General features: G+C 46.0%; 1 protein-coding gene across 1 annotated transcript in view; it reads right to left on the bottom strand.

Annotated features, from left to right (window-relative positions):
- Positions 1 to 25,692, bottom strand: part of VPS13A (vacuolar protein sorting 13 homolog A) — a 226,647-nt gene that overhangs the window by 113,596 nt on the left and 87,359 nt on the right. The window contains exons 32-39 of the mRNA XM_083186138.1: positions 22,129 to 22,296; positions 21,717 to 22,024; positions 19,204 to 19,351; positions 16,689 to 16,833; positions 8,623 to 8,753; positions 8,358 to 8,524; positions 4,190 to 4,413; positions 3,873 to 4,105 (exon numbers count right to left, since the gene is read on the bottom strand). Of these exons, the coding sequence (XP_083042264.1) occupies positions 3,873 to 4,105; positions 4,190 to 4,413; positions 8,358 to 8,524; positions 8,623 to 8,753; positions 16,689 to 16,833; positions 19,204 to 19,351; positions 21,717 to 22,024; positions 22,129 to 22,296 (1,524 nt within the window). The remainder of the gene's footprint in view (positions 1 to 3,872; positions 4,106 to 4,189; positions 4,414 to 8,357; positions 8,525 to 8,622; positions 8,754 to 16,688; positions 16,834 to 19,203; positions 19,352 to 21,716; positions 22,025 to 22,128; positions 22,297 to 25,692) is intronic.

Genomic DNA, 25,692 nt, shown 5'->3' with positions numbered 1-25,692 from the left:
GCGTCACTAGGGTTGGTGTCACCCGGTGTAGTAACTTATGGTGTCACCCCCCCCCCCCCCCCCCCCCAATTTTCACGGAAGCTGGAGATGGGATGCTTGTGTGCGCAGGAGGCGTGGCCTATCAGAAGGGGGCGTGGTCTGTACCGTGAAGTACTTTTGTACTTGCAGATTGTGTCAGCGCACCTATTCCAATCTTCCAGTATTATATAAGTGCTGTATAAATTAATTGATTGATCAGTCCAGCTTAGTTCTTCCCTGCATTTTTACAGGCAACTTAAATCAATAAACACTGTTTATCTGTAATGCCAATTACACATTATGCCGCACACTGTGATGCCCATTACAGCACACACCATAATGCCCATTACGCCGCACACCGTGATGTCAATTACACAATATGTTACACACCGTGATGCCCATTACACTGCACACTATGATGCCCATTACGCCACACACCGTGATGCCAATTACACAATACGCCACACACCGTGATGCCCATTACACTGCACACCATGATGCCCATTACATCCCACACTGTGATGGTAATTATTTAATACACAATATTTCCCATACCATAATGCTGCCCATTACACCCCACACCATGATGCCCTTTACACTCACATATGCATCCATAGTGCCAGACACTGATACTGTATGCCCCGACCCCACAGTGCCAGATATGCCCCCACAGTGCCAGACATATACCCGACACCATGATGCCCATTACACTCACATATGCCCCAGCCCCCATAGTGCCAGACACTGATACTGTATGCCCCGGCCCCACAGTGCCAGATATGCCACCACAGTGCCAGACATATACCCGACACCATGATGCCCATTACACTCACATATGCCCCAGTCCCCATAGTGCCAGACACTGATACTGTATGCCCCGGCCCCACATTGCCAGATATGCCCCCACAGTGCCAGATACCTGACACCATGATGCCCATTTACACTCACATATGCCCCCATAGTGCCAGACACTGATACTGTATGCCCTCACACAGTGCCAGAAGCCTCACCTGCTGCACTCAAACGTTGTCTGAAGCAGAGTTGTGAATTGTCATTCCAGCTGGTTAGGTAATGGCTGCGTCCTGGACCCCCCCCCCCCCCCCCCCCCCACTGAGTGACAGGCTGGCTCACTCAGCCTGCGCGCCCAAGCCAGGTCCCTCCTCCGTCCCCTGTGGTGGCCAATCCCCATACAGGAGGGGGAGGCACCCGCTCTTACGCCACCAGCCGCCCAGGAGGCATCATGCATCCATCGCCAACCCGCCCCCTTCCCCTGCTGTGTGTGCGGTGCGTGTGTGGCCCGGGTGCTCGCACTTGCCCAGGCGCCGCAAAACCCCCCCCTGGTCTGTGCGCCGCAGCCGCTCACACTCACAGCATGCTGCCCTGGCCTGGCTGTCAGTCAGACTGAGAGTGACTGTCTAAGCCAGGCCTGGGACAGAGACCACCGGCCGTCTGGAGAGCTCTGGGTGTCACCCCAGAGACTGGTGACACCCGATGCGGCCCGCACCCCCCGCACCTGCCTAGTGACGCCACTGGCTATTGGCAAGACTCAGACACAGTGGAAAACTTGGGTTTTTACTGCATGCATACTTCCTGTTGAATCTAATTAGAACCAACTTTACCTGAATCACCCTGCTCTCATTTCACTCATAAAAGCCCTCAATCATCTCCTCCCTCCCCCGGACACAATCTCCAACCTCACAGCCACACCACTTCGCTTCCACACCCGGCTCCAGATCTTGGACTTCTACTGCTGCCTGCACAAAAGACGACTGAGCATCCAGGGTGGAGCAGACAGCCTAGCCAACGACTGGGGCCCAAGCGCAGTACAGGTGCCCAGAGCACAGTACAGAGACGGTCGAGCCGAGCGACCACAGCTGACAGTACAAACAGCAGAGCAGAACTCAAGGCCTGGTTGGTGTGCCTTGAGGACCGCAGTTATGGACCACTGCCTTAGAAGACAATACCATGTTGGGAAAGGAAGGATGATTCAGAAATTGTATCTCCTCTACCTGCCTGCTCTTAATTGTCTGTTTCAACAGTCACAAGAAAATACTCATAAAAGTACAGAGTATCCCAACCCCAGCTGTTTTAACTTTTTATAAATTTAAATTGATACCATACTACACTATATATATATATATATATATATATATATATATATATATATATATATATATATATAGCCTGATGAAATCACTTATGTACAGAAATGTTGCTGATTAAAGCTGTTATAGCCAACCTCTACAATATTTATAGTACAGACACAGAAGGTCTGTAAGAAAGAGTTAAGTCTAGCAGGAAACAGTTGTACTATAGTTTCAGCACACTCTGTTCTATCATGAATTCAACAGTACATGTGAGAAGGGAGATGTGTACGTTTGAGAATCCATTGTAAGTACATTAAGCTGCATGCAGCCAGTGAATAAAGCTAAATTATCCAGTTCATTTTAGTGGCAGCAGGGTGGAAAGGAAGTGCTCTGGCAGTACATGGACAGAAAAGAAAATACACCACCCTACCGGACTGCAATGTTAAAATGGACAGCTCAAATGGACAGGGAACAAATTTTTTTCCCTCTAGTGATACATGCTGTTTCTGACCGTGGTAATACGTTATTTTATGAAAAGGCAGTGATTTGTATTAGATGTACCCTTAAACAAACATGCAAATGTTTATTATAATACAGGTTGAGTATCCCTTATCCAAAATGCTTGGGACCAGAAGCATTTTGGATAAAACATTATTCTATATTTTAGATTATATTTATATTTCAATGATGTCTCTTAAGGTATATTACACATCAAACACATAAATACACACAAATCTATTTATTTGTGCATGAAATAAGGTTTCACAACAAAAAACAAAGTTTTTGTATTATCTCAGACACTGAATTTGAATGCCAAGCAATCATTTTCTTTCACATATTTAGTGCCAGTTACATATCATGTCCCCAGTAGTGCCAGTTACATATCATGTCCCTAGTAGTGCCAGATACAAATGTCCCCAGTAGTGCCAGTTACATATCATGTCCCCAGTAGTGCCAGATACAGATGTCCCCAGTAGTGCTTATAGCAAAACAAAAAATTACATTCTGGAAACTATGGTTTTCGGAATAATTTGGATAGCAGCTATTTGGGTAAGGGATACTCAACCTGTAATATCTTTCCAGACACTACTAAAAGGGTTGGTTATTTATTTTTTTCACTCAGTTACAACATTTGGTACTTATGTAGTATCTGGGCTGCCGATTTTTTGATTGTATGCCTTAAGTTAAGGCATACAATCAGATGCGATGCGATGCGATATCGCATCGCATGCGACCATCGGATGCGATGACCCGATTTTTCCATAGGAATCAATGTTAAAATGGCCGGAGTCCATTTTAACATGGAATTCAATGGGAAAAAGGGGTCCTTTTCATACCCCTACTATCCAAGTGGGCATGGAGTTGGATATAAACCTGTGGCGAGCGTAGCGAGCCACCGAGCCCGAAGCGTGGCGAGCGAAGCGAGCCCCGCGAGGGGACGGTATTCTGTGTCCCCTCGCGGGGCTCGCTACGCTCGCCACGCTTCGGGCTCGGTGGCTCGCTACGCTCGCCACAGGTTTATATCCAACTCCATGCCCACTTGGATAGTAGGGGTATGAAAAGGACCCCTTTTTCCCATTGAATTCCATGTTAAAATGGACTCAGTCCATTTTAACATTGATTCCTATGGAAAAATCGGGTCATCGCATCGCATCCGATGGTCGCATGCGATGCGATGTACCCGATTTAGAAATCGGCAGCCCAGATACTACATAAGTACCCAACATTTTATTAGATGACTATACACAACAAGAGAAATCATCTCACCGTGGTTATTTTTCCTGTTCTCTTGTCTGGCAAAAAGGGACAGGCCTTCATGTGCAAGTCCTTAACAGCAGCAGTCATGTGCTGAACTTGTGGGCTGTTATTAATGGAAAGCTCACACTGCGTTGTAAGTACCAGAGCTGGGGCATCTGCTCTTGACAAGTCCGCCACAAAAACAAATTCTGGGTTCTTCACCACTACATTCATTTCCATTTTTGAAACCTGTTGTGTAGGAGCTAAAGACACAAAACAGAAAATTATTTAGTCTGTGGTGTTTTTTTATGTGTGGTGACAGTAGTAAAAGAAAGGGAGTACCCTACCCGCTTCCTTGTTGGCTGCTGAGGTTGGCTTGCTGCTCTTCAGTGCAACAGAACTTTGTTCATTGGCTTTAATGAATATTTCTGCCACTGTAAGCAGGAACTCAATGCTGGCACACAAGTAGATGTCACGGACAATTACATCCAACAATGTGCCTTCTCTGCCTTGCTTGTAGCAGACATCTACCATGACGTTTTTCTCATATCCGCGCTTCATTTCCAGCATTCTTAAAAGTGATACAAAATAATGCAGATTTCGTATTTTTGTAGTTATAATACACATATAAATGTATATGTTTAAATGAAAAACAGCTTGATTAACTATTTTATTACTTTATTGACAAGTTTAACCCAATATCCTTTAGACTTTTGCCAATTTTTCCACGAAAAACGTCAGAATTTACACGTTTTCCGAAAATCGCACATATAATAGGATGTGAATTGCGATAAAAATTGCATATTTTTTTGCAAAAATCACACATTTTGACCTGTCGATTTATAATCACACTTCTATTCGCATCCAGATTTTTCCCATTATATAGCATACAACTCGAAAATGTAATAGGGTGCGATTTTTGGTAAACATTACCAAAAAATTTTTTAGTTTTTTGTCCCCTGTAGTTTTCGAAACCAGGTCCGGCTCAATGATCCCTGGGCTGGCTATGCTCAGGAGTGGGGACCCCACACCATTTTTTTTTTACTAAATATCGCACACATTCATGTCTAAAAAAAAACCGCGCATTATCAGTACGAAAAATCGCACATTTAAAGTGTAAAAGTCGCAAATTTTATTTACAAAAAATTGCACTAAATCGCATGCGAATTCCTACTTTGTCTAAAAATTCGCAACTCTATTAAATTTGCGATTTTAACAATAAATGTGCTATATTTAAACATGTGATTTAGTGCGATTTTTTGAAATCTTTAAAAATTTGCATCCTATTACATTTCACCCATGGTGTTACTTAAGGAATCGTTTAAAATGTAATCAGTGCATTTCACTGGTTACAGTATATATGGTAAACGGTCTAGGCCCACAGTCGACCATTGACCATTTAATGGTTGACAATGACTAGTTCAACACCTAAGAATGGTCGACATACCCTAGGTCGACATTGACAGAAGGTCGCCACAAGCATAAGGTCGACATGACTAATGTCAACATGAGTTTTTCACTTTTTTGGGTGTCTATGTTAACATGGACATGGACACCATGTAAGTATACAGTGTTCCCCTTACATGGCTCGTGGCTTGCCATGCTTCGGGCACAGTGCCTGGCTGCGCTCGGCACACTATTATATTCTCACTTAAATAGTAAAGTATGAAAAAAGTAGAGATGTGCAGGCTCTAATTTACTCTGATTTTAAAGCTGGATCTTATTGGCTATCCCAAATCACATGACAGTTGTTAACAGTTGATTGCCAATAAGATCCTGCTTTGAAATCAGAGCCTGCACATCTCTAGAAAAAAAACACCTTTAGAAAGAAAACCATGAAAAACTCATGTTGGGCATGTTCATGTTGACCTTAAGCTTGTGTAGATCTGTCGATGCCGACTTAGGGTATGTCGACCTATACATTTGTCGACCCAGGGACTGCATACCCATTTCACTAACTGATCTGCTCAATCCCAGATAGGCTTACTACTCTTCTCGCCCCAATCACCGCCATGTCCTGCCCGAACCTCGCCGCCTCCCTCTATAATGACACCCTATCTTCGGCATTGGACTCTGCATGCCCTCCATCCTCTATCCCCCTTCGATGCTCCAACCCCCAACCGTGGCACTCGCCTATCACCCGATTCCTTAAAAAGTGCTCTCGCACTGCTGAGCGCTTCTGGAAGAAATCACGCTCCCTCGCGGATTATCTCCATTTCAAATTAATTCTTTCCTCCTTCAGCTCTGCCCTTGCTCTGGCCAAGGAATCCTACTTTAAGTCCCTCATCCTTTCCCAATCATCCAATCCCCGCAGGCTCTTCGCCACCTTCAACTCCTTGCTCTCCCCCCCTCCTCCAGCTCTTCCGTCCTCCATCGTAGCCGCTGATTTAGCTACCTACTTTTCAACCAAAATCTCCTCTCTCAGGACTGCCATCACTGCTGCCATGACCTCACCCTCTCCCTCCTCCCCTCCTACATCCCCACTCCCCTCCTTCCAACCCCTGTCCTCATTTTACCCCACCACTGCTGCTGAAGTCCACTCTATCCTTCAATCCGCTTCTCCCTCCACCTGCCCGTTCGATCCTATCCCCTCCAATATTATCCGTCGTCTCAGTCCGTCAGTCTGCTCTCACCTGGCTCACCTCTTTAATCTTTCCCTATCCTCTGGGATCTTCCCTTCCTCCTTCAAACACGCTCTTGTCTCCCCAATTCTCAAAAAAACAAATCTGGACCCCAACTCTCCATCCAACTACAGGCCCATCTCCCTCCTCCCTTTTGCCTCCAAGCTCCTAGAACGTCTGACCTATAATCGTCTCCTAAGCCACCTTACTGCTAACTCCATTCTCGACCCCCTCCAATCCGGGTTCCGCCCTTTACATTCCACTGAAACTGCCCTGACCAAAGTCACTAACGATCTAATATCGGCTAAATCCAAAGGCCTCTTCTCTATCCTCATCCAGCTTGATCTGTCGGCTGCCTTTGACACTGTTGACCACCCTCTCCTGCTCAACACCCTCCGCTCCTTTGGCATCACTGGCACGGTATTCTCCTGGTTCACCTCATACCTCTCCGATCGCTCCTTCTCCGTCTCCACTCCGAGCTCCTCCTCTCCTACTACCCCGCAGCCAGTCGGTGTTCCCCAAGGGTCTGTCCTTGGCCCTCTCCTCTTCTCTCTCTACACCACCTCTCTGGGCACCCTCATCAGCTCCTATGGTTTTCATTACCACCTTTATGCTGATGATACCCTAATCTATCTCTCTTCCCCCGACCTATCCCCATCACTCCTGTCCAAGGTCTCCGAATGCCTCACGGCCATCTTAGCCTGGATGACCCAACGCTTCCTGAAGCTAAACATGGCTAAAACTGAACTTCTAATCTTCCATCCCCCGAACATCCCCTCTTCTCCCACTATCTCCATCAGTATTGGTGAAACCGAGATCACCTCCACCGACCAAACGCGCTGCCTCGGTGTCATCATTGACTCCTCCCTCTCTTTCACCCCCCACATTCGTGCTCTCTCACAGCCTTGCCACTTTCACCTACGCAACATCTCATGCATCAGACCATTCCTCTCCACTGACGCGACCAAAATTCTCATTCACTCTCTTGTCATCTCCCGCCTTGACTACTGCAACATCCTTCTCTCTGGGCTACCCCTCACCCGCCTCGCACCTCTCCAATCCATTCTTAACGCTGCTGCTAGGCTCATCTTCCTCTCCCGCCGCTCTACCTCCGCCTCCCCCCTCTGTCTATCTCTTCACTGGCTCCCCATTCCTTTCCGAGTTCTCTTTAAACTCCTAACCACCACCTACAAGGCTCTCACCTCCTCCACCGCTCCTTACCTCTCTTCACTGATCTCTATCCACACTCCCTCCCGTCCTCTTCGCTCCATCACTGACCGCCAACTGACCTCTCACCTAATCACCTCCTCCCACTCCCGTGTCCAAGACTTCTCTCGCGCTGCCCCCCTGCACTGGAACAACCTCCCGCCACCCATCAGGCTTTCTGATTCCCTTACCTCCTTCAAGCGCTCCCTTAAAACCCACTTTTTTCGACTAGCCTATCCCTCCTCCTAACCTCTTTTGATCTTCCTATCCTGCCTCCGTTCCCCTCCGTTCCTACTTATCCTATTGTTTTTCGTTCGTCCACCCACCTATTTTTAGTATGTTAACTCTTATGAGTAGGGCCCTCCTTCCTCACGTACTCACCCTACCTCTTTACCTCACCTGTGCTCCTGTCCTGTTCTTCCCTTCCTCTACTTCATCTTCAGTCTCCTCGACAATTTTGACACCTACTTCTGAACTGATGCTGATTTTAGTTCTCCCAGCTAGACCCCTATTTATACTGTATTTTTCAACACACCCTGTACGTTACCTCGTAATTTTTTTGTTTGCTATGTACGGCGCTGCGGACACTTTGCGGCGCCTTATAAATAAACGTACTACTACTACTACTACTACTAGAACCTGGTTTACAGGTCGGCTATAAAATATTTGCATGACCATGCCACAGTACCTTGGAGTTGCTTTCTGGATGGCTTGTCTCTTATCATCTAAAGTACAGTTTGTGAGTTTGACTGCAGCGATCATAGACCCATCAGAGGACATTTTGACAGAGGTTTTAATCAGACCCAACTGGAATTCGGCAAGATTCTGACCACTATCTCTTTTCTGGATATTTGTCTGTTAAAAGAAGGACAGTCTGTTATATACACGGTGTAAAGGATGGAAAAAAATAAATAAAAGTAGGGTTCCACTCTTTCCATTCCAAGCATTATTACCAGAGGTGAGCTTGAACTGGAGCTGTACAAATGTAAAGTGAGCGAGTCAAACTGGAAATCCAGCTTCAAGGTCGTTCTGACTTTAGTAGATGTGTATGTTTCAACTACAGCTGCTGTGACCACAGTTGTACCTATAACAAAATATAAAAAAAATAGGAATTTGGTACTCCGAAGCCATAGGGGACACTGAAGTCTCTACGCTGGGTTGAGCTGTGCTTGTCAGGAGTCGGAACCTGAAGAAATTTGTTAGTAGCATGGCTCCTCCCCCTACCTCCCCTCTGACACCCAGTCTTAGTATATTGTGCCCGAGAGGAGAAAGAGTGACCAGGGACCCTTGGTAGAGGGAGATAGGAAAAGAGACAGAACATAAACCACAGTCAAAACTCGAACACAATAAAATGAACAGTGCGGACAGTGCTATGCCGACACTTACCGAAACAGCGCCGGGAGGGCATTCAGTGTCCCCTATGGCTTCGGAGAAAGGGAATTAACGGTGAGTACCAAATTTCTACTTTTTCCAGCATGCCATAGGGGACACTGAAGTCTCTACGCTGGGGATGTCCCAAAGCTACCATCCCAGGTGGGAAGGCGCTGGGAACCCTGAAGAACAGCTCTCCCAAAGGAGGAAGCTGAAGAGGCAAAGGTGTCGAACCTGTAAAACTTCAGGAAAGTATTTGGTCCAGACTATGTGGCTGCTCAGCACAATTGTGTAAGTGATACACCACACGCCGCAGCCCAAGAAGGGCCCACTGTTCTCGTGGAGTGTGCGGACACTGCACGAGGAGGAACAAGTCTGCAATGAAAAAAGCTGAGACTTGTACTTTTAAGGAACCCAGTCGGAGTCCGGCTGAGAGACCAGTCTGCAGAAAAGACAGGAAAGACTAAAACACTGCCGCTTAAGCGAACACCGTTCGCACCATGCAACATATGCCTTCCAAATGTTGGGATGTTTGGAAGGGACGTCTTTCCTGGCCTATAGCATAGTTGGAATCACGGACCTAGGGATGCCCCGCCTACTCAGCACCGTGGATTCAACGAAGTTGCGGTAAGTCGGGGTAGAGGAATGGTCCTTGGAGCAGTAGGTCTTGGAGGTAGCCTCCACAGCCGATCCGCCAGGAGTTCCTGTAGATCGGTATACCATATCCGCTGGGGCCAGTCCGGAGCCAGAAGGATCCCCATTGCCCTCTCCTGGAACTCGCGGAAGCATAGGAAATGGAGGGAACAAGTAAAGGAGGTCGTACATCCATGGACTGGACAGGGTATCTGTTGCCACCGCTGCCGGATGCCGCATCCAAGAACAATAAGTCATAATTTTGCAATTCCTCCTGGACGCCATCATATCTATCTGAGGCATGACCCAGCGATGCACAATCTGTGAAAAAACCTCTGGGTGAAGAGACCATTTCCCCTGATCGAGATCGTGGCGACTGAGGAAATTGTCCTCCCAATTGTCCACCCCCGGGATAAAGATGGCCAAGAAAGCAAGAGCATGACGCTCCGCCCACTGGAGAACTAGCTGGACTTCCCAAATGGCCTGGCGACTGCGAGTCCATTCTTGCTGATTTATGTAGAACACTGCCGTGGCATTGTCAGACTGAATCCGAACCGCCTTGCCCTGCAGGGTAGGTGTCACCTGAAGCAGAGCAAGCCTGATCGCTCTGATCTCCAAAATGTTGATTTAAAGCTGTGACTCCCGAGAGGACCAACGACCCTGGAACTTATGGGAATGCACCACTGTTCCCCAGCCTTGGCGACTTGCATCTGTAGTCAACGTTGTCCAGTCCCATATCCCGAAGGGGCGTCCTTCCAGAAGATGAGAGGTGTCGAGCCACCACTGTAAGGAGAGACGTGTCGTATGAGACAGAGCCACCAGCTTGGTCATGTGAACGTGTGACCCTGACCACTGGGACAGAAGATCCAGCTGAAATGTTCGGGAGTGAAAACGACGGAAGGGCCATCATCTTCCCGAGCAGGCTGATACAGAGATGTACAGAAACCCGCTGCGGGTGCAACACCTTCCTTGTGAGCTCCTGAATCGAGAGGATCTTGTCCAATGGTAGAAACACCCGCAGTCTCTCTGTGTCCAGAATGAGACCCAAAAAGGTCAGGCGCTGTGTTGGACATAATTGGGACTTCTGGAGATTCAAAATCCAACCATGTTGTACCAAATATTGGCAAGTCCGGTGCGCATCTTGGATTAACCTGTCCGGAGCTGGCGCCTTCAGGAGCAGGTCTTCCAAGAACGGAATAATTGTTATCCCCAGGGAATGTAGTGCTGCCACCATCACCGCCATTAACTTAGTAAATACACGGGGAGCAGATGACAGTCCGAACGGTAGGGCTCTGAACTGGAAATGTCGTAGGAATATCTGGTGAAGCTCGTAAATAGAAACATGCAAATAAGCATCTTTTATGTCCAGAAACATGAGATATTCTGCCAGTTCGAGACTGGAAATGACTGACCGAAGAGACTCCATTTTGAACTTGCGGTATGCACGTACAAGTTCAGTGTTTTCAAATTTAGGATGGGGCACAACAAGCCGTCCAGCTTGGGCACTACAAAAAGATGAGAATAAAAGCCATCTTGATGCTGATCTGAAGGTACAGGAGCGATTACCTTGGAGGTCAATAACCTTGGAGGTCAATATAGCATTGAGTAAAATGCCCTTGTCTTCTTGGAGGCGGGGAAGACCCGTGGTGAAAAATCTCAGGGGAGGGTAACTTGCAAACTCCAACTGATAACCATTAGTGAGAACACTTCGGACCCAATTGTCCTGGCAAGACAAACTCCAGACCTCCCTGAAATCCCAAAAACGGGCTCCTACCCTGGGATCCCCCAGATAGGAGAAAAGACAGTCATGCCACGGGTTTGTCAGTTGGCTTAGCCTCCTGACGACGGGCTCCTGAGGTACTAGAGAAAGGCAGAAGGGACAAATCCTCTGCCTTGGCCTCTTGAGGAAGCATACGCTCTTCTTGACTTACCTCTGAATTACGAAGAACCTCGAAAGGACGGGCCCTGGATTTGTTTCCGTGGAGGTGGAGCTGCTGAAGGAAGAAAGGTGGACTTGCCTCCAGTGGCTTGGGAAATGAGCTTATCCAGCTCTGGTCCAAAAAGGCCTTCACTTCACATAAAGGGAAGCCCCTTTGTTTCCGCTTCGGCTTGCCAGGATTTTAGCCACAATGAACGCCTTGCCGTAACCGAAAGTGCTGATACTCTAGCCCCGAAGGCTGCCGTATATTTTGCGGCCTCTCCCAAGTATGAATAAGCTGAATAAGCTCTGATCTGGGCCTGCGTTCCAGAAGAACACTGTACAATTCCTCAGCCAATTTTTCCATGGCCCTATTGACCCAAGCCCAGACCAAAACAGGACGAAGAAGTACCCCCGCCGTTAAAAAGATATTTTTCAATATAGTTTCCAACCGACTATCAGCGGAATCTTTTAACACTACGGCACCCGGTATAGGTAAAGTAGCTTTCTTTGAAAGCTTGGAAACCGAAGCGTCTGTCTGAGGGGGAATTTCCCACTTATCGCAGGATTCCGTCGGGAAAGGATAGTATGCCTTCAACTGCCTAGACATCTGGAATTTTTATCTGGGGTTTTCCAGATTTTAAGCAACGGTTTATCCAATTCTGTGGAATCTGGGAAAGTGATTACCGATTTCTCGGAACCCACAAAAATAGAGACTGGGGCAGGAGGCACCACCTCAGTAACATTAAATGTAGTGCGCACCAAGGCCTCTATTCCCTGAAGTTGATCCTGAGGATCATCCTCAATAGGATCAGCATAATCCTCATCCAAATTTAGCTCCTCCTCTAGAGGATCCTCCTGATCCTCGTCTGTGGAATTCCCCAGTAAAACAGGTGGTAAATTCCTCTTTTTTTGGAGGCGGCAGGTCGACAACGGCCTGAGCCGGCTGGGAAAATGACCGTACCAGGGAGTCCACTAGTCTAACCAAATTCCTGGCCCAGGCAGGTTCCGCAGCCATAATTGACAAATGCGAATGCAACATTTCTCTGTACCTGCGGGACGCAGCCAACTCTGATGCCAAAGTGGACAAAACACTTGTAACACCTTCAGCATTAAAGGTAGGGGTAGAAGGAGCAGCCTGTTCCGCCTGTCCTGGTCTTTGCATGGACAACTTATAACACCCCTCACACAAAGACACCCCTTTGATGTGTTGTGTGTAATGCTGTTTACACAGCTTACATGTGTAAACCTTTACTGAGGCTTTTGAGCGTAGTTTGTGACATTGCTGCAGCAAACAATAAAGACAGGTTTCAAACAAACAGATTCTTCCACACACAGAAGAGAGTGATAAAGGAAGAGAAAGAAAAGCAGCTTTCCCCAAACACAACAGGATATAATACGTAATGTTCCTTCCAGAATAATCTTTGGAAGTGAACCTTTTGCACACATACTGTAAAACTAAAGTCACAAAACAAGATATGATTTCTGACAACATCTCTATGCAGCTAGAATTACTATACATAGACATGACGTATTAGTAGGAGTGTCTGCCCAAATCATCATAATTTAAGTATTGCCACAACCACACCCAAGGGTAGTTGTTGTGGGGTGTCGAACGAGAAGAAAAGCAGAGATGAGCAGAGAGAGAGAGATGTCTTTTCATGTGGTATTGTATTATTTTGTATGGTGAAGAATAAATAATTTTGTTATATATTGAATGGTTCTCAGTAATGTATTTCTGACATCAGCATTGCAATAGCACTATGCGAATTTCACGTTTTTTTCCAATAAAACCCAGAGGGGTCTTAGCCCCACTCACCCAGTGCAGAGTCTTCCTTCTGGGTAGTGGGAAAAGCGCCCAAGATGTCCTGTTCAGGAGGATCCCTTAGAGGGACAGCCTGGAATGGAGGTGACAGCGTGGGCAGAGTAAGGCGCCTGTACACCAGCAGAGGAGAGCAGAGGGGAAGCTCCGCCCCCGAACTTCCTGCTCCAGCGCACGCTACACAGAGCAGCTGCTGAGCTCTAATGCCGCTTCCCACGCCGGACCAGTGCGCTAAGCCGGTCCAGCAGCCGCCTCTTCAGTGTGGCCCCTGGGGAGGTAGGGGAGAGGAGCCATGCTACTAACAAATTTCTTAAAGTGACGACTCCTGACAAGCCCAGCTCAACCCAGCGTAGAGACTTCAGTGTCCCCTATGGCATGCTGGAGAAATAAAATAAACACTGCATCTCACTGTCATTTAGGTTTTACATCCAATGCCTCAAACGCGGATATCACTCTAGGCTACATACAGTAACATAACTTGTGCTATGAAATGCACTGCATATTTCAGGATGGTAAATGAAGACCCACACTGTGTTTTCTAATAATTCCCACCTAAAGTGACTTCTGCCCTCTTCCCTATGTGTAGAAATGTGACAGACACTGGTACGTGAGAGCGCCACAATGTGCCAGCTTTACTAAAGTTGCAGAACTGTTATTGTATATTTACTACTGGAGCACTTATACCATACATATAGAAAAAGATTTTGGGTGGATTCCACTAGGTGCTCCCTCTTGGATTCTAGGGGTAGGGAAATAGGATATATGAATAAATAAATACTTCCTTTTTGTGGAGGATGTGATGATTGTGGATGTGTCAATACTGTTTGTCTCTATATAATCGGATATGACAAGATGTTGGCTTGTGCGTTTGTATTTCATGCACCACTCACATCTTTCTTATGTGATATACACACATAGAGATTTATTTTTTAACGGGATGGTGGGCATACCCGTACTCACGATGTGGTATATGGTGACTCTCTTATCGTGGTATCTTTTAAAACATCAGACTCTTCTTTGATGATAAAAGATACAAATTGTGTTTATAAGTTAATGACACACAAATTGATAAAAGGCTCAGAAAGTGCTGGATATGAGATTATAGGAGATTTCTCCAAAGTTTTTAGTGCAATCACATAGGCTCAATCCGGATGGGTCTAGCGCAGAATCTAAAATACTGTACAGTGGTCTTACCTTATACTCGTCCAGGTAACTGTCTGTAGTGCACCCTTTTATGCCAACATGTTTCATGAATCCTGGTCGCCTGGCTGTAGGTATGGGCACACACATTTGCTATATTTATACTGGTTCTAAAAAATGTCACATTCTCAAAAACATCACTTCCAATTTAGCAAAAGTCAGTTTTCGCTACTCACAAAAAGTTCCCTAAGTATCTTCTCCTTTTAATAATGTCCGCAGGGTTTCCCCAGGTTGTGGGTATAGGTATCGTTGTGCAAAATAGAAGGCAATGACTTTGTAATTTGCTGGGGCCAGAATTTCCACACTTGTGACCAGAAGTAGCTGCATTTCTGGATTTCTACACATAATAATCATCATGGTTGTAGGGCAGTGATGGCTAACCTTAACACTCCAGCTGTTGTTGAACTACACATCCCAGCATGCCCTGCATCAGTTTTAGTATTGCAAAATAGTAAAACTGTAGCAGGGCATGCTGGGATGTATAGTTCAACAAGAGCTGGCGTGTCAAGGTTAGTCATCAATGTCGTAGGGGAACGGTGCACACTTGTTTAGTTCCGTTAACCCATCTAAAACATAGAAAAAAATTTCAATTTATATACTAGGATTTTAGAAAAATACTTTATAAAAAAAGACTTTAAAATATCTTAATGATATATAAAGAAAGGATGTGGATATTAGAAACTTTATTAGCAAAAATAACTGAAGCTAAAAGGTCTATAAAAAGTTGGGTGGAGGAATATCATGGTTTTTCATGTTTCTTCGTTAATAATTTAATAAAAACATGTTCAGTTCAAAGTCTTGATTCAGACCGCTCAAAGCTAAAATTTTAAATTTATAATTCTCAGAAAATGATATCCAACTGGAGAGACAGAAACGTTGAGAGCAATTTAACCAAAACGCAAATTAAATTGATTTATATATTAAAAACTTTAGCTCGTAGAGGTCTGAATCAAAAGACTTTGAAATGTTTTTTTATGAAATTATTTACAAAGAAACCTGAAATACCTTGACATCCCTCCACCCATATTTGTATAGACCTTTTATCTATATTTATTTTTTGCTGATAAAGTTTCTAATATCCACATCATATATTTATATATTTTATATATATATCATTAAGATATTTAAAAGTCTTTTTTTATAAATACTTTTTATAAAAGCCTAGTATATACATTGAGAACATATTTTTCCTCTTTTACATGGGGGAAAGGAACTAAAAGAAGTGTGCACCATACCCCTACACCTTCCGAAACCAGAAGTGACGTTTTTGAGAATTAGTGAAGTTTTGTAGAACCAGCATAAATATAGCTAATTTGTGCACCCATCCCTACAGCCTTGAAGAAGGGTCCAGGTAGTCCGAAATATGTGTGCATAAAAGGGTGCACTAGACAGTAGACAGTTACTTGGATGGATATAAGGTAGGACCACTGTATTTTGGATGCTGCACTAGAACCATCCAGATTGGGCCTATGTGTTTGCACTAAAAACTTTTGTGGAATCTCTTAAATCTCATATCAAGCACTTTCTGAACCTTTTATCATTTTATTGTGTGCTATTACCTTATGAATCAAAGGAAAGTCTGACTTTTAAAAGGTAACGTGAGTGTCCCAACATCCCTTTAGAAAAGAAACCTTTATGTGTGCAAATTGCATATGAAAGTGGGTGGGGTAGGAAATACAGAAACACAAGCCCAGCTTGTTCCAACTATATAGAGACAGATGGACACATTGATTTTTTCCCATTATAGCCACATATACTGGCAACCGCCATACCCATAATTTGGAGAATATACTGTTTGTATCCACAATCATCACATCATCCACAATAAGTAAGTATTTCTTTATTCATATATCCTATTTCCCCACCCTCAGAATCCAAGAGGGAGCATTTTCAGAAAAAAAAAAACATTTTTTTTATATGTATGCAGTTTTTGAGTCATAAGGGTTAGACTTGAGTGGTACTACAGGCAGATCCTTCAGTGGAGCGCTTTCTCTATCTTCTCCAACATCTATATTTACCCCCTCATACCATAAAGACAGCTAATATAACGAAAACTAAATAAGAAGTAAAAGTACCTGAAGATATTTGGGTTGTGCTGTTCCCACCACTGCTTAAATCTTTTCCATTGTTCCTCTCAGAGTCAGACTTCTCTGCTGTTTCTCCTAGATTCTCATTCAATGTCCTTAGGATAGTTGTCAAGTCATCCTGCCCCAGAATTAGCTTAATAAGAAAGAAGGGCACAACATCACAAAGGAAAAAGACTTCAAAGGGGAGACATCATATATCCAGACAACTAAAGGTGGGCATACATCAAGGCGATTTGGTCCGATTTTCGGACGATTGCGACCAATCGGCCGTAAAATCGGACCAAATCGCCTGTCCCTGACATGTAGCCGGGTCCGATGCGCGGTCCTGTGCGCATCGGACCCGACTAGGTGGTCGGACGGGCTGCCCGTCCGACCACCCGTTCTGGGGCGGGCGGAAGCAGGGACGCATGCGATCCATCACAACGGATCGCATGTTTCCCTGCCGCCGGGACCTTCCCGGCGGCTCTCACTCCATCGGGTGTCCGTACACTGCTGCGAGACGTCGCAGGCAGTGTATGGGCACCTTTATAGTTTTAACAGCTCTGAATGTAAATTGAAAAGCTAGTATTTTATCTCTAGCAACATACCCATTTTTTTGTTAAAACTGTATTAACCGCAGGCCACATTGCAAGACATAGCAGAGAAATCAAAATAGGGTGCTCACTACCATAGTGTTAAGACACACTGCTATTACAGCAGTCAGAGGGGAGTATTCAATGCGTTTTTTCTCCATGTGCAGCGAATCCGGTTTAGGATTCGCTGCACATTCGCAGGGTTCCAGAGGTCTGCAGCATTCGCTGCCAGCACTCCGTGTCACCCTATTCAACGCAGCAGGGGCTCGCTGATGGTAAATTTTAACCAGCTGGGGGATGGAGGCAGGCAGGGAGATGTAAGCCTCCCTGCCTGCCCCAGAATTTGTGGGGGAGAAGGAGGGCTCCCGGAGACACAGGCAGCAGAAGCTGCCCCGCCCCCCCGGAGAGCTGGCAAGGGACAGGGGTAGGGAGCCGCTTCACTGGTCCCGCTCATAATAAGCAAGGATTAGTGTGAAGTGAATATATGAATATTTAAAAAGCGTCTCCCAGCCCCCTGCTGGCGAATGTGTAAAAAGAAAATGTAAAAAAATAAAACATTTAATTTAAATATATATTAATGTGTTTCAAGCACAAGAATAAAAATAGCATGCCCCTTCACAGAAAAAAAGACACCACAAAAAAACCTAAAAACCCTTTATTTTAAAAGATCACTTTCCAGTTCACCTAAAAAAGATGTAAAATGCAAAACGGTGAATCATGGCAAAAATCAGGGAGAAAGCAGTTCTCCATCCTAGCATTGAATACACTCTTGGCGAATCCCAGTAAAAACCCCATTGAAATGCACCAGCGAATTGCAGTGAGCATGAAACGGAGAACTGGCCGGCATTCACTGTTCGCTTTCGGCGAACAGTGAACATTGAATAGTGTGAATCAGATTTTCAGTGAAAAAGATTCACCGCAAGGAGTGAAAACAGCTTGATTCACTGAAAAAAACGGTGAATTGGGAGCATTGAATACTGGCCAGAGCCGTGGCCCTACAGATGTGACCACGTACATCTAGCCTCCCTTTGCGTTAAACATCCCTTCTAGTGCCGGACTAATTTTTCCATCTTTTTCCATTAAGTAGTATCTAATAATAGAATGAAAAATGGATCATTACAGTGTTTTCCTGGAAAACAGTGTAATGTAGCATTTCATATTCAGATGCAGTCACACACTAAATACAGAAATGCTGAACATAATTTTAATCAGCAGAAGCTTATTATACGCCCTATTCTATTTTGGAAATGCAGGTCACACTGAGCTCACGCCTTATCTATAACATGACTTATATCGTATGGTGGATAGAGGTGTGTGGATATCCGTTTACATAAAAATACTGCAATGCATGCAGTTCAGTACTAGTGCACCTAAGCTCCTAAAGCTTATGCATGGCATTATTATGGGGTCATGGGCTGTTTGCAATTAGGGGAACAGATTCTGACACAAGGTGCTACTAGCTGTTCCAAAAGCTCTTGGAAGGCCAAATGAATAGAATCCTCTGACAGCAAGGATTTTCCTGGGACGTTGATTAGGGTGATTGGCCGGCGTGGGGGTTAAACAGCAAGGGTGGCTTGTTTTCAGCGATCCTCGTGGTTTAAACCCCACGCCGACCGCATCGAATACGCCCTTTTTTCAGACATGAATTTTGTTTTGCACACATGCCATTTAAACAACAGAATTGTCCAGTAACTCCAGATGCTGCCAAGTGTTTCTAAAAAAATCAGCATCTGTCTTATAACATCAACTAAACCTGGCCCATCCATATTTTCGGCAGTTAGGTTCTCCTGACACCAACAGCAAAATCTTTAACTGCCAAGATACAGTAACACAAATGGCATTTCATGGTACTTCAAAACACTGATTACATTTGCATTGCAGATCTAACATTCTATAATACGCTTTAGAACACTGAACAAAATGAAACCTACATCCATGGGTTTAAGTTGTCCAACGATATTAATATCAGGAATATCATTGTACCAGGCAGCTGCCAAATTGCGTTGAATTGTGATGTCCAAATTCAATGGTTGGAGAAGTTCTAACTCTGAAAGTAATGAGCCATTTTCATAAACCGTTCTGGTGAAGAGAATAAAAACAAAAATGATTTGAACCTTGGTACATTGCAAATTTAGGAATGCATAGCTAGCATGTTTGTCCCCACATTTATAACCTACAGAAGGAGCATCACTTGTTATATGATCAGAGATACTTTCCCTACTGTGGAGTAGTTGGCTGATCACAATATATGCAGGACCGCATCTATATTATTTGCACCATGATAGGCTGGGTCTTTCTCTGTCCCCACATCCTGCTGATGTTGCCAGATATATTTTAGTTATATCTAAGGCTACAACACTTAATGTAATGTGATGCTCAGTGTGCCAATGTAAAATTAACAAATGTTCAAATGGGATGCAGTTTAAATCCCGGCGTTCAGAATCCCGACCGCCGAAATCCTGACACTTTCTCCCTCCGTGGTGTCCACGACACCCCTGGATGGAGAATAAATTAGGGTGCCGAGCGTAGCGAGGCACGGGGCCCGCTGCGTGGCGAGCCCGCAAGGGGGGGGGGGGCGATCCACGTCCCCCCCTTGTCGGGATTTCGGCGGTCGGGATTCCGGCGTCGGGATTTTGAACGCCGGGATCCCGACCGCCGGGATTTAATACTGAATCCGTTCAAATACTTAATCTATTAATAACATATTTCCATTAATACTGGTGGATTTGGGAGTGGGAATTGGGCCACATCCGGCAGAATTATGCCACCATTTCCGGTACCCATTCCAGCAGTTGGCCCAGTGACAGGTATAGCAACCCTTGCACTTCAGCCCCAGTGGAAGCAGAAGGACCTCTGATAGAGCCCAGGTGACTCATGAAATCAGTATCAGCAGCAGGAACACTCTTGCCTGTGATCTTGGCAAAGATGAGCTAGACAGATCCCTTGTAGATACTTGGGGTTGGAGATTTAAAGATAAACCTAGATGATATGAACCAGGGAGGAGAGGAGGCTAAGCACACACTCAACTTTTACAGCGAACATGGAAAGGTGATTGGACAAACAGTCCTACCTAGGAAGTAATGTTCAAAATGTTCAAAATAAATCAAGTTGTGCAGCATGCAACATAATTTAAGGGCTCAGAATGTAGGTTAATAATGTCTAAGTTGACAGTCAGTAGATAAACACATATATACTGTAGTCAACACGCTTATTATCAACATGGTCAAAAGCAAGCAAAAGGTCGATATGGATATGGTACACATATGAAAAAGTAGGATTTTGACTTTTTTCATATTTAACTATCCAAGTGGACTACAGTAAAGTGTGCCGAGCAGAGCGGTACCTGGCCCATAGCATGGCAAGCAAAGCAAGCCATACAAGGGGACACGGTACACTAATTGGGGTCCATGTGCTCAGGTGTCCACATTGTCACCAAAAATAAAAACTTAGGTCAAACTTTTAAGTCCCTTGTGTCTATGGACCTTTTGGTGCCCACCTAGACAATGTAAATCTAATATTCCACACCCAGGATTTAAACTACCGGTAACTGGAGTGTTAAAAGGACAAGAGGCTTGGCTAAACCCTGCCAACCTTTGTGTAAAAACTGTGTAGGCAGGGCAGCAAAACTTTTCATCATTTTGTAATAACTCTTTTAAGCAAAACTATTGGGAAAAACTAATCTTCTTAAATATCCTGCTCTTTTTCAGCATACACCTTTATCCATTTAAATCCTTTGACATAAAGGAAAAGTCTACCACTGTAACTCGCTCCTTGGCTGCCCTGAGTAAGTAAATAAGTACTGCAGCAGCTTGACGCCATACCCATAGTAAGTGGTGCTTGTGTAGGAGTATGACAGTGACAGAGTACTCTCCTACAACTGGGTTTATTTTTAATAGTCATGTACAGTTTACACTTAGGGGGTTATTCTGGTTCACACACAGCGCTGCGAAGGTCACCGACCATCGAATGATGTGGAGGGTACAAGCAAAACTAAGACACTCTAAAGGTGTCTTAGTTTTGCGTGTATTCCTAAGGGGAAAATGGTGGGCAGCGGACATCCGGTGATGTCAGCTGCCCATCCCCGGCACCCACATTACAGGGTGATTTGCATGGGAACGCTGGTGTTCCCATGGGCGAGAATAGCCACTGCCACCCCACACCCCAACAGCTGCAATGGTGGGTGCCAGCACCCGGCAAACACTCTGTACAAAAATGCACATGCGCATTTAAAAAACATTGCATGCGAGCGTACTAGCCAGAATAACCCCCGTAGTGAACTGTGGCTAAATTGTACTAAAGGCCAGCATCTCAGATAAGATGGTGAATTGAGACAAATGAGTCTGTGACTTAATTATACATGTGATCCAATCTCACCACAGTAAGTCAAATAGTTTTACATTAATCTTGTAAAAACTAACAATAATTGACCTTTCTTGCTTCTTACCTGTATAATTTGAGGTCACTCAGCTTCACAGTAATACAGTCAATGACAGGGGGGAGATTACTGCAGGGTTTTGATTTCACAATGGAAAATTGGTTCTTTATGTTGATGTGACCTAAATCTGCAACCAAAACATTTGTAGACGTAGAAGATTGTGGTATAATCACGACAGGGGCTTTAATGTTAATATCCAAGGCAAGGCGGAAGCTGCGCTCGGCAAGCTCTTTAACACCACTTGCTGCTTTTTCTGCTGCAAGTACAGTGGCTTCAGTCAATGCTTCCTTGGCTGCTTGGAAGTTATTTACAAAAGCCTATAAATAACAGGGGGAAAAAATCAGTCTGGCAGTATACACACATAGTATAGACATATAAATAATTCTGCAAATACACCTCTATAATACAAAAACAGATTTACCAAAATTGCTGAAACAAATTTGTTAACAAAGATGACTTGTATGCACCCAACGATCAGCGAGATTGAGCTGTCTACTATATTCATATCACTGTAGGCAGCTCCTTCTGTAGCATTGACAAAGGAGAACATTTTGAAACTAAACACTTCTTTTCCGGTAATGTAAAGTGCCTGAAACAGAAATACAAACAGTATTAATACAAGGAAGTACCAACAAAAGTAACCTAGAGGGCTATTCAATTGTTTTTCAGACAGCAGCAATTCAATTGTTTAGACATTTGGATGGGATCACAGCTGGTGCGGACAATTCTACTTGCAGCTTCCTGAGTTGACAAGCAGAAATGTAAAAAGTGTCACTTTTGGGTCCCCAAATTGAACTTTATGCTTGCAGACACTACTTTAGACGGGATTGGTCACTATTCGTTAACCCCTTCAGTGGCAATCCCGAGAATTTTCCGGGCTGTGCCCAGTCTGGCAAGCCCGGAAAACTCTCGGGATTGCCACTGTTTACAGCCGGGCAGCGCTGCTGAGTTCAATCACTGAACTCAGGTAGCTTCAGCGCTGCCCGGCTCCCTCCCCTCTGCCGCGCCTCCAGCTCCCTCCTCCTCTCCTCCCCGCCCCCCTCCAGGTTTTGTATGAGAAGTCCCCGGCGCTGGCTTATGACAAGCCGGCTGCCGGGGACAGGGACGCGGCGCGGGGGGCGCAGGTCCGGGCAGCCGCTGATTGACAGTGCAGCAGCGCTGCCCGGACCCAGGGAACAAGTGGTGTTTTTTTTTTAAGGGAGCACTCCCCATAAACTCGCCCCCCAAAAAACCCCACCACTGAAGGGGTTACAGCATTCTATATATTTAGTCTACTTTCTTTTTCGTCCACTAGGGGGCACAGGAGTTCACGCTGGGTATGAGAGGTGAGGTAGCAGAGCGTGCACCAAAGGGTTACAAAAATGTACCCAGCATGCTCCCTGCCTCCCTTCTCCCTCATAACCCGCCCCCTGACCCTGGGTCACCAGTTTTTTTCTTTGGTGCCAAGGAGAGAGCAGCACCATTATCGCGGCTGTTAGAACAGCCATGGGTTAGAGCTGCTGCGGCGGGTGCTCTTTTAGTGAATCACCGGCAGCGCAGCTCCATCACTCGGCGGCGGCGACGGCAGCGCTGGCGACTGGGCTGGGGACTTCCGTCGCGGGACCCTCTCTCGGAGGCTCCCGCATGCTGCACTCCATCCCCGGGCAGGTAAGAGGCAGGGGCCATTAGGTGTACCACGCTTGCCGCGTCATGGGTGGCCAAGGCAGTGTCTGAGTGGGCGGGCAAGGTGGAGAGAGGCGTGTCCGACGGCACTAGTCCTTCCTCTAGATTTTCCTCATCCACTAAGGGAGCCAAGCCCTGCACCAAGCAGCCCTGGGCTACCAGACGTCCAGTGGCTAAACAGGTCAGGGAGGTGGTCTCCAGGGGCTATGCCCTGACATTCCGGTTCCCCCCTCCTCAGTGTTATTTTTGCATGGGTCTTCCAAAGGACCCAGCGAAACGACAAGTGCTACAGCTTTCCATCTGCTCTCTTTTGGACTCGAACGTCATTGTTCCAGTTCCTCAGGAGCAGAGGGGTCAGGGGTTCTTCTCCACCCTATTCTTGATTCACAAACTGGATGGTTCTCACCGTCCTATCCTGAATCTGAAGTCGCTCACTATTTTTCTGCGAGTGCCGAAGTTTCGCATGGAGTCCCTGCGTTCGATCATTCTCTCACTGGAGCCAGGGGACTTCATGGCCTCGTTAGATATACTTCACATCCCCATCCGACATGAACATCAGCACTTTGAGGTTCGCCCTTCGGGTCGAACACTTCCAGTTCAGGGCGCTACCTTTTGGTCTATCTACGGCTCCCAGGGTGTTCACCAAGGTGATGGCGGTCAGGGCTGCACACCTGCACCGGCTGGGGGTTCGGATGATTCCATACCTGGACGGCCCACTGATTTTGGAAAGTCCCCAGACCTATTACGGAGTCATTTGCAGGTCGTGATTACACTTCTGTTATCTCACGGTTGGAGGATAACCTGGAAGAAATCGTTTCTTACTCCCTCCCAAAGGACACTTCACTTGGGAGCTCGGCTGGGCACTCGGTTGTAGAGAGTATATCTTCCAGAGGATAAGATCCACTCCCTTCAGAGGAAGATTCATTCCCTTATAGGTCACAGAAGGGTCTCAGTACACAAGTGTATGGTGGTGTCTTCGACATGGTAGAGTATACACAGTTTCACTCGCGCCCACTTCGGCTTTACACTCTCAGCCAGTGGACAGGAGATCATACTCGTCTAAGGAGTCAATTAATCACACTGCCCCCGAAGGTTCGCCTGTCTCTCACATGGTGGTTAAAGACAGATAACTTGTCTCAGGGCCGCCCGTTTTGGATTCCAACCTGAGTCTTGCTTACCACGGATGCCAGCCTACGGGGCTGGGGAGCGGTTTGCAATTCTCAATCTTTTCAGGGTCGCTGGACGGCTCAGGAGAGTCGCCTTACGATCAATCTCCTGGAATTGAGAGCAATCCTTCTGGCTCTTCAGAGGTTGGGGTCCCTCATCCGAGGGTGCCCTGTAAAGATCCGGTCCAACAGCACCACGCCTGTGGCCTTTATCAACAGGCAGGGCGGGACATGCAGCAAAGGAGCGATAAAAGAAGTCTCCAAGATATTCAGGTGGGCGGAGAAGCAGATTTCTGCAATCTCTGCAGTCTTCATCCCAGGGGTTCTCAATTTTGAGGCAGACTTTTTAAGTCGGCAAGATAGTGTACGCATTCCCCCTGTTTCAACTCCTACTTCGCCTTCTGTGGAAGTTCAGGAAGGAGGGAGGAATGATGATCCTAGTGGCCCCAGATTGGCCCCGTCGAGGTTGGTACGCGGATCTATGGAACCTGTTGGTAGCCTCTCCTCTGAGTCTACCTCTGCGTCCAGACCTAATTTCACAGGGGCCATTCCGACACCCGAACTTGAGTCGCCTGGCTTTGACGGGCTGGCTGTTGAGGTGTCCCTCTTTAGAGGTTTTCCGGGCACTTCAATCGTCTCCTTTCGAGCCTCTGGAGGAGGTGGATCTGAAATGGCTATCCTGGAAGGTGGCTTCTTGTTGGCTATTTCCTCAGCACGAAGGGGGTCTGACATAAGTGCATTATCATGGAAACCGTCTTTTCTGGTATTTCACCCGGACAGGGCGGTTCTTTGTACCAAACTGGATTTTCTTCCAAAGGTGGTTTCACCTTAACCAGGAAATAGTGGTGCCTTCTTTTCCAGGTTCTTCTGAAGCTGAAGCTTCTCTTGATGTAGTCCGTGCGTTGCAGATTTATCTTCGCAGGACTAAGTCAACTTGTAAGTCGGGTTCACTGTTTGTGCTTTATGGGGCCAATAAGAGGGGCTGGCCCGCTTCCAAACAGTCCTTGGCGAGATGGCTCAGATGAGTGGTTCGCCAAGCGTATCTTTCCGCACTGATTACTCCCCCGGAGGGGATTACAGCACATTCTACCAGGTCTGTGGGTACATCCTGGGCCGCTAATCGAGGCGCCTCGGCTGAACAGCTCTGTAAGGCGGCT

Source organism: Crinia signifera, chromosome 1 (genome assembly GCF_055691185.1).
Source record: "Crinia signifera chromosome 1, ASM5569118v1, whole genome shotgun sequence".
In the NCBI taxonomy this organism is placed as follows: Eukaryota; Metazoa; Chordata; class Amphibia; order Anura; family Myobatrachidae; genus Crinia; species Crinia signifera.
This window is presented reverse-complemented; position numbering and strand designations above follow the sequence as displayed.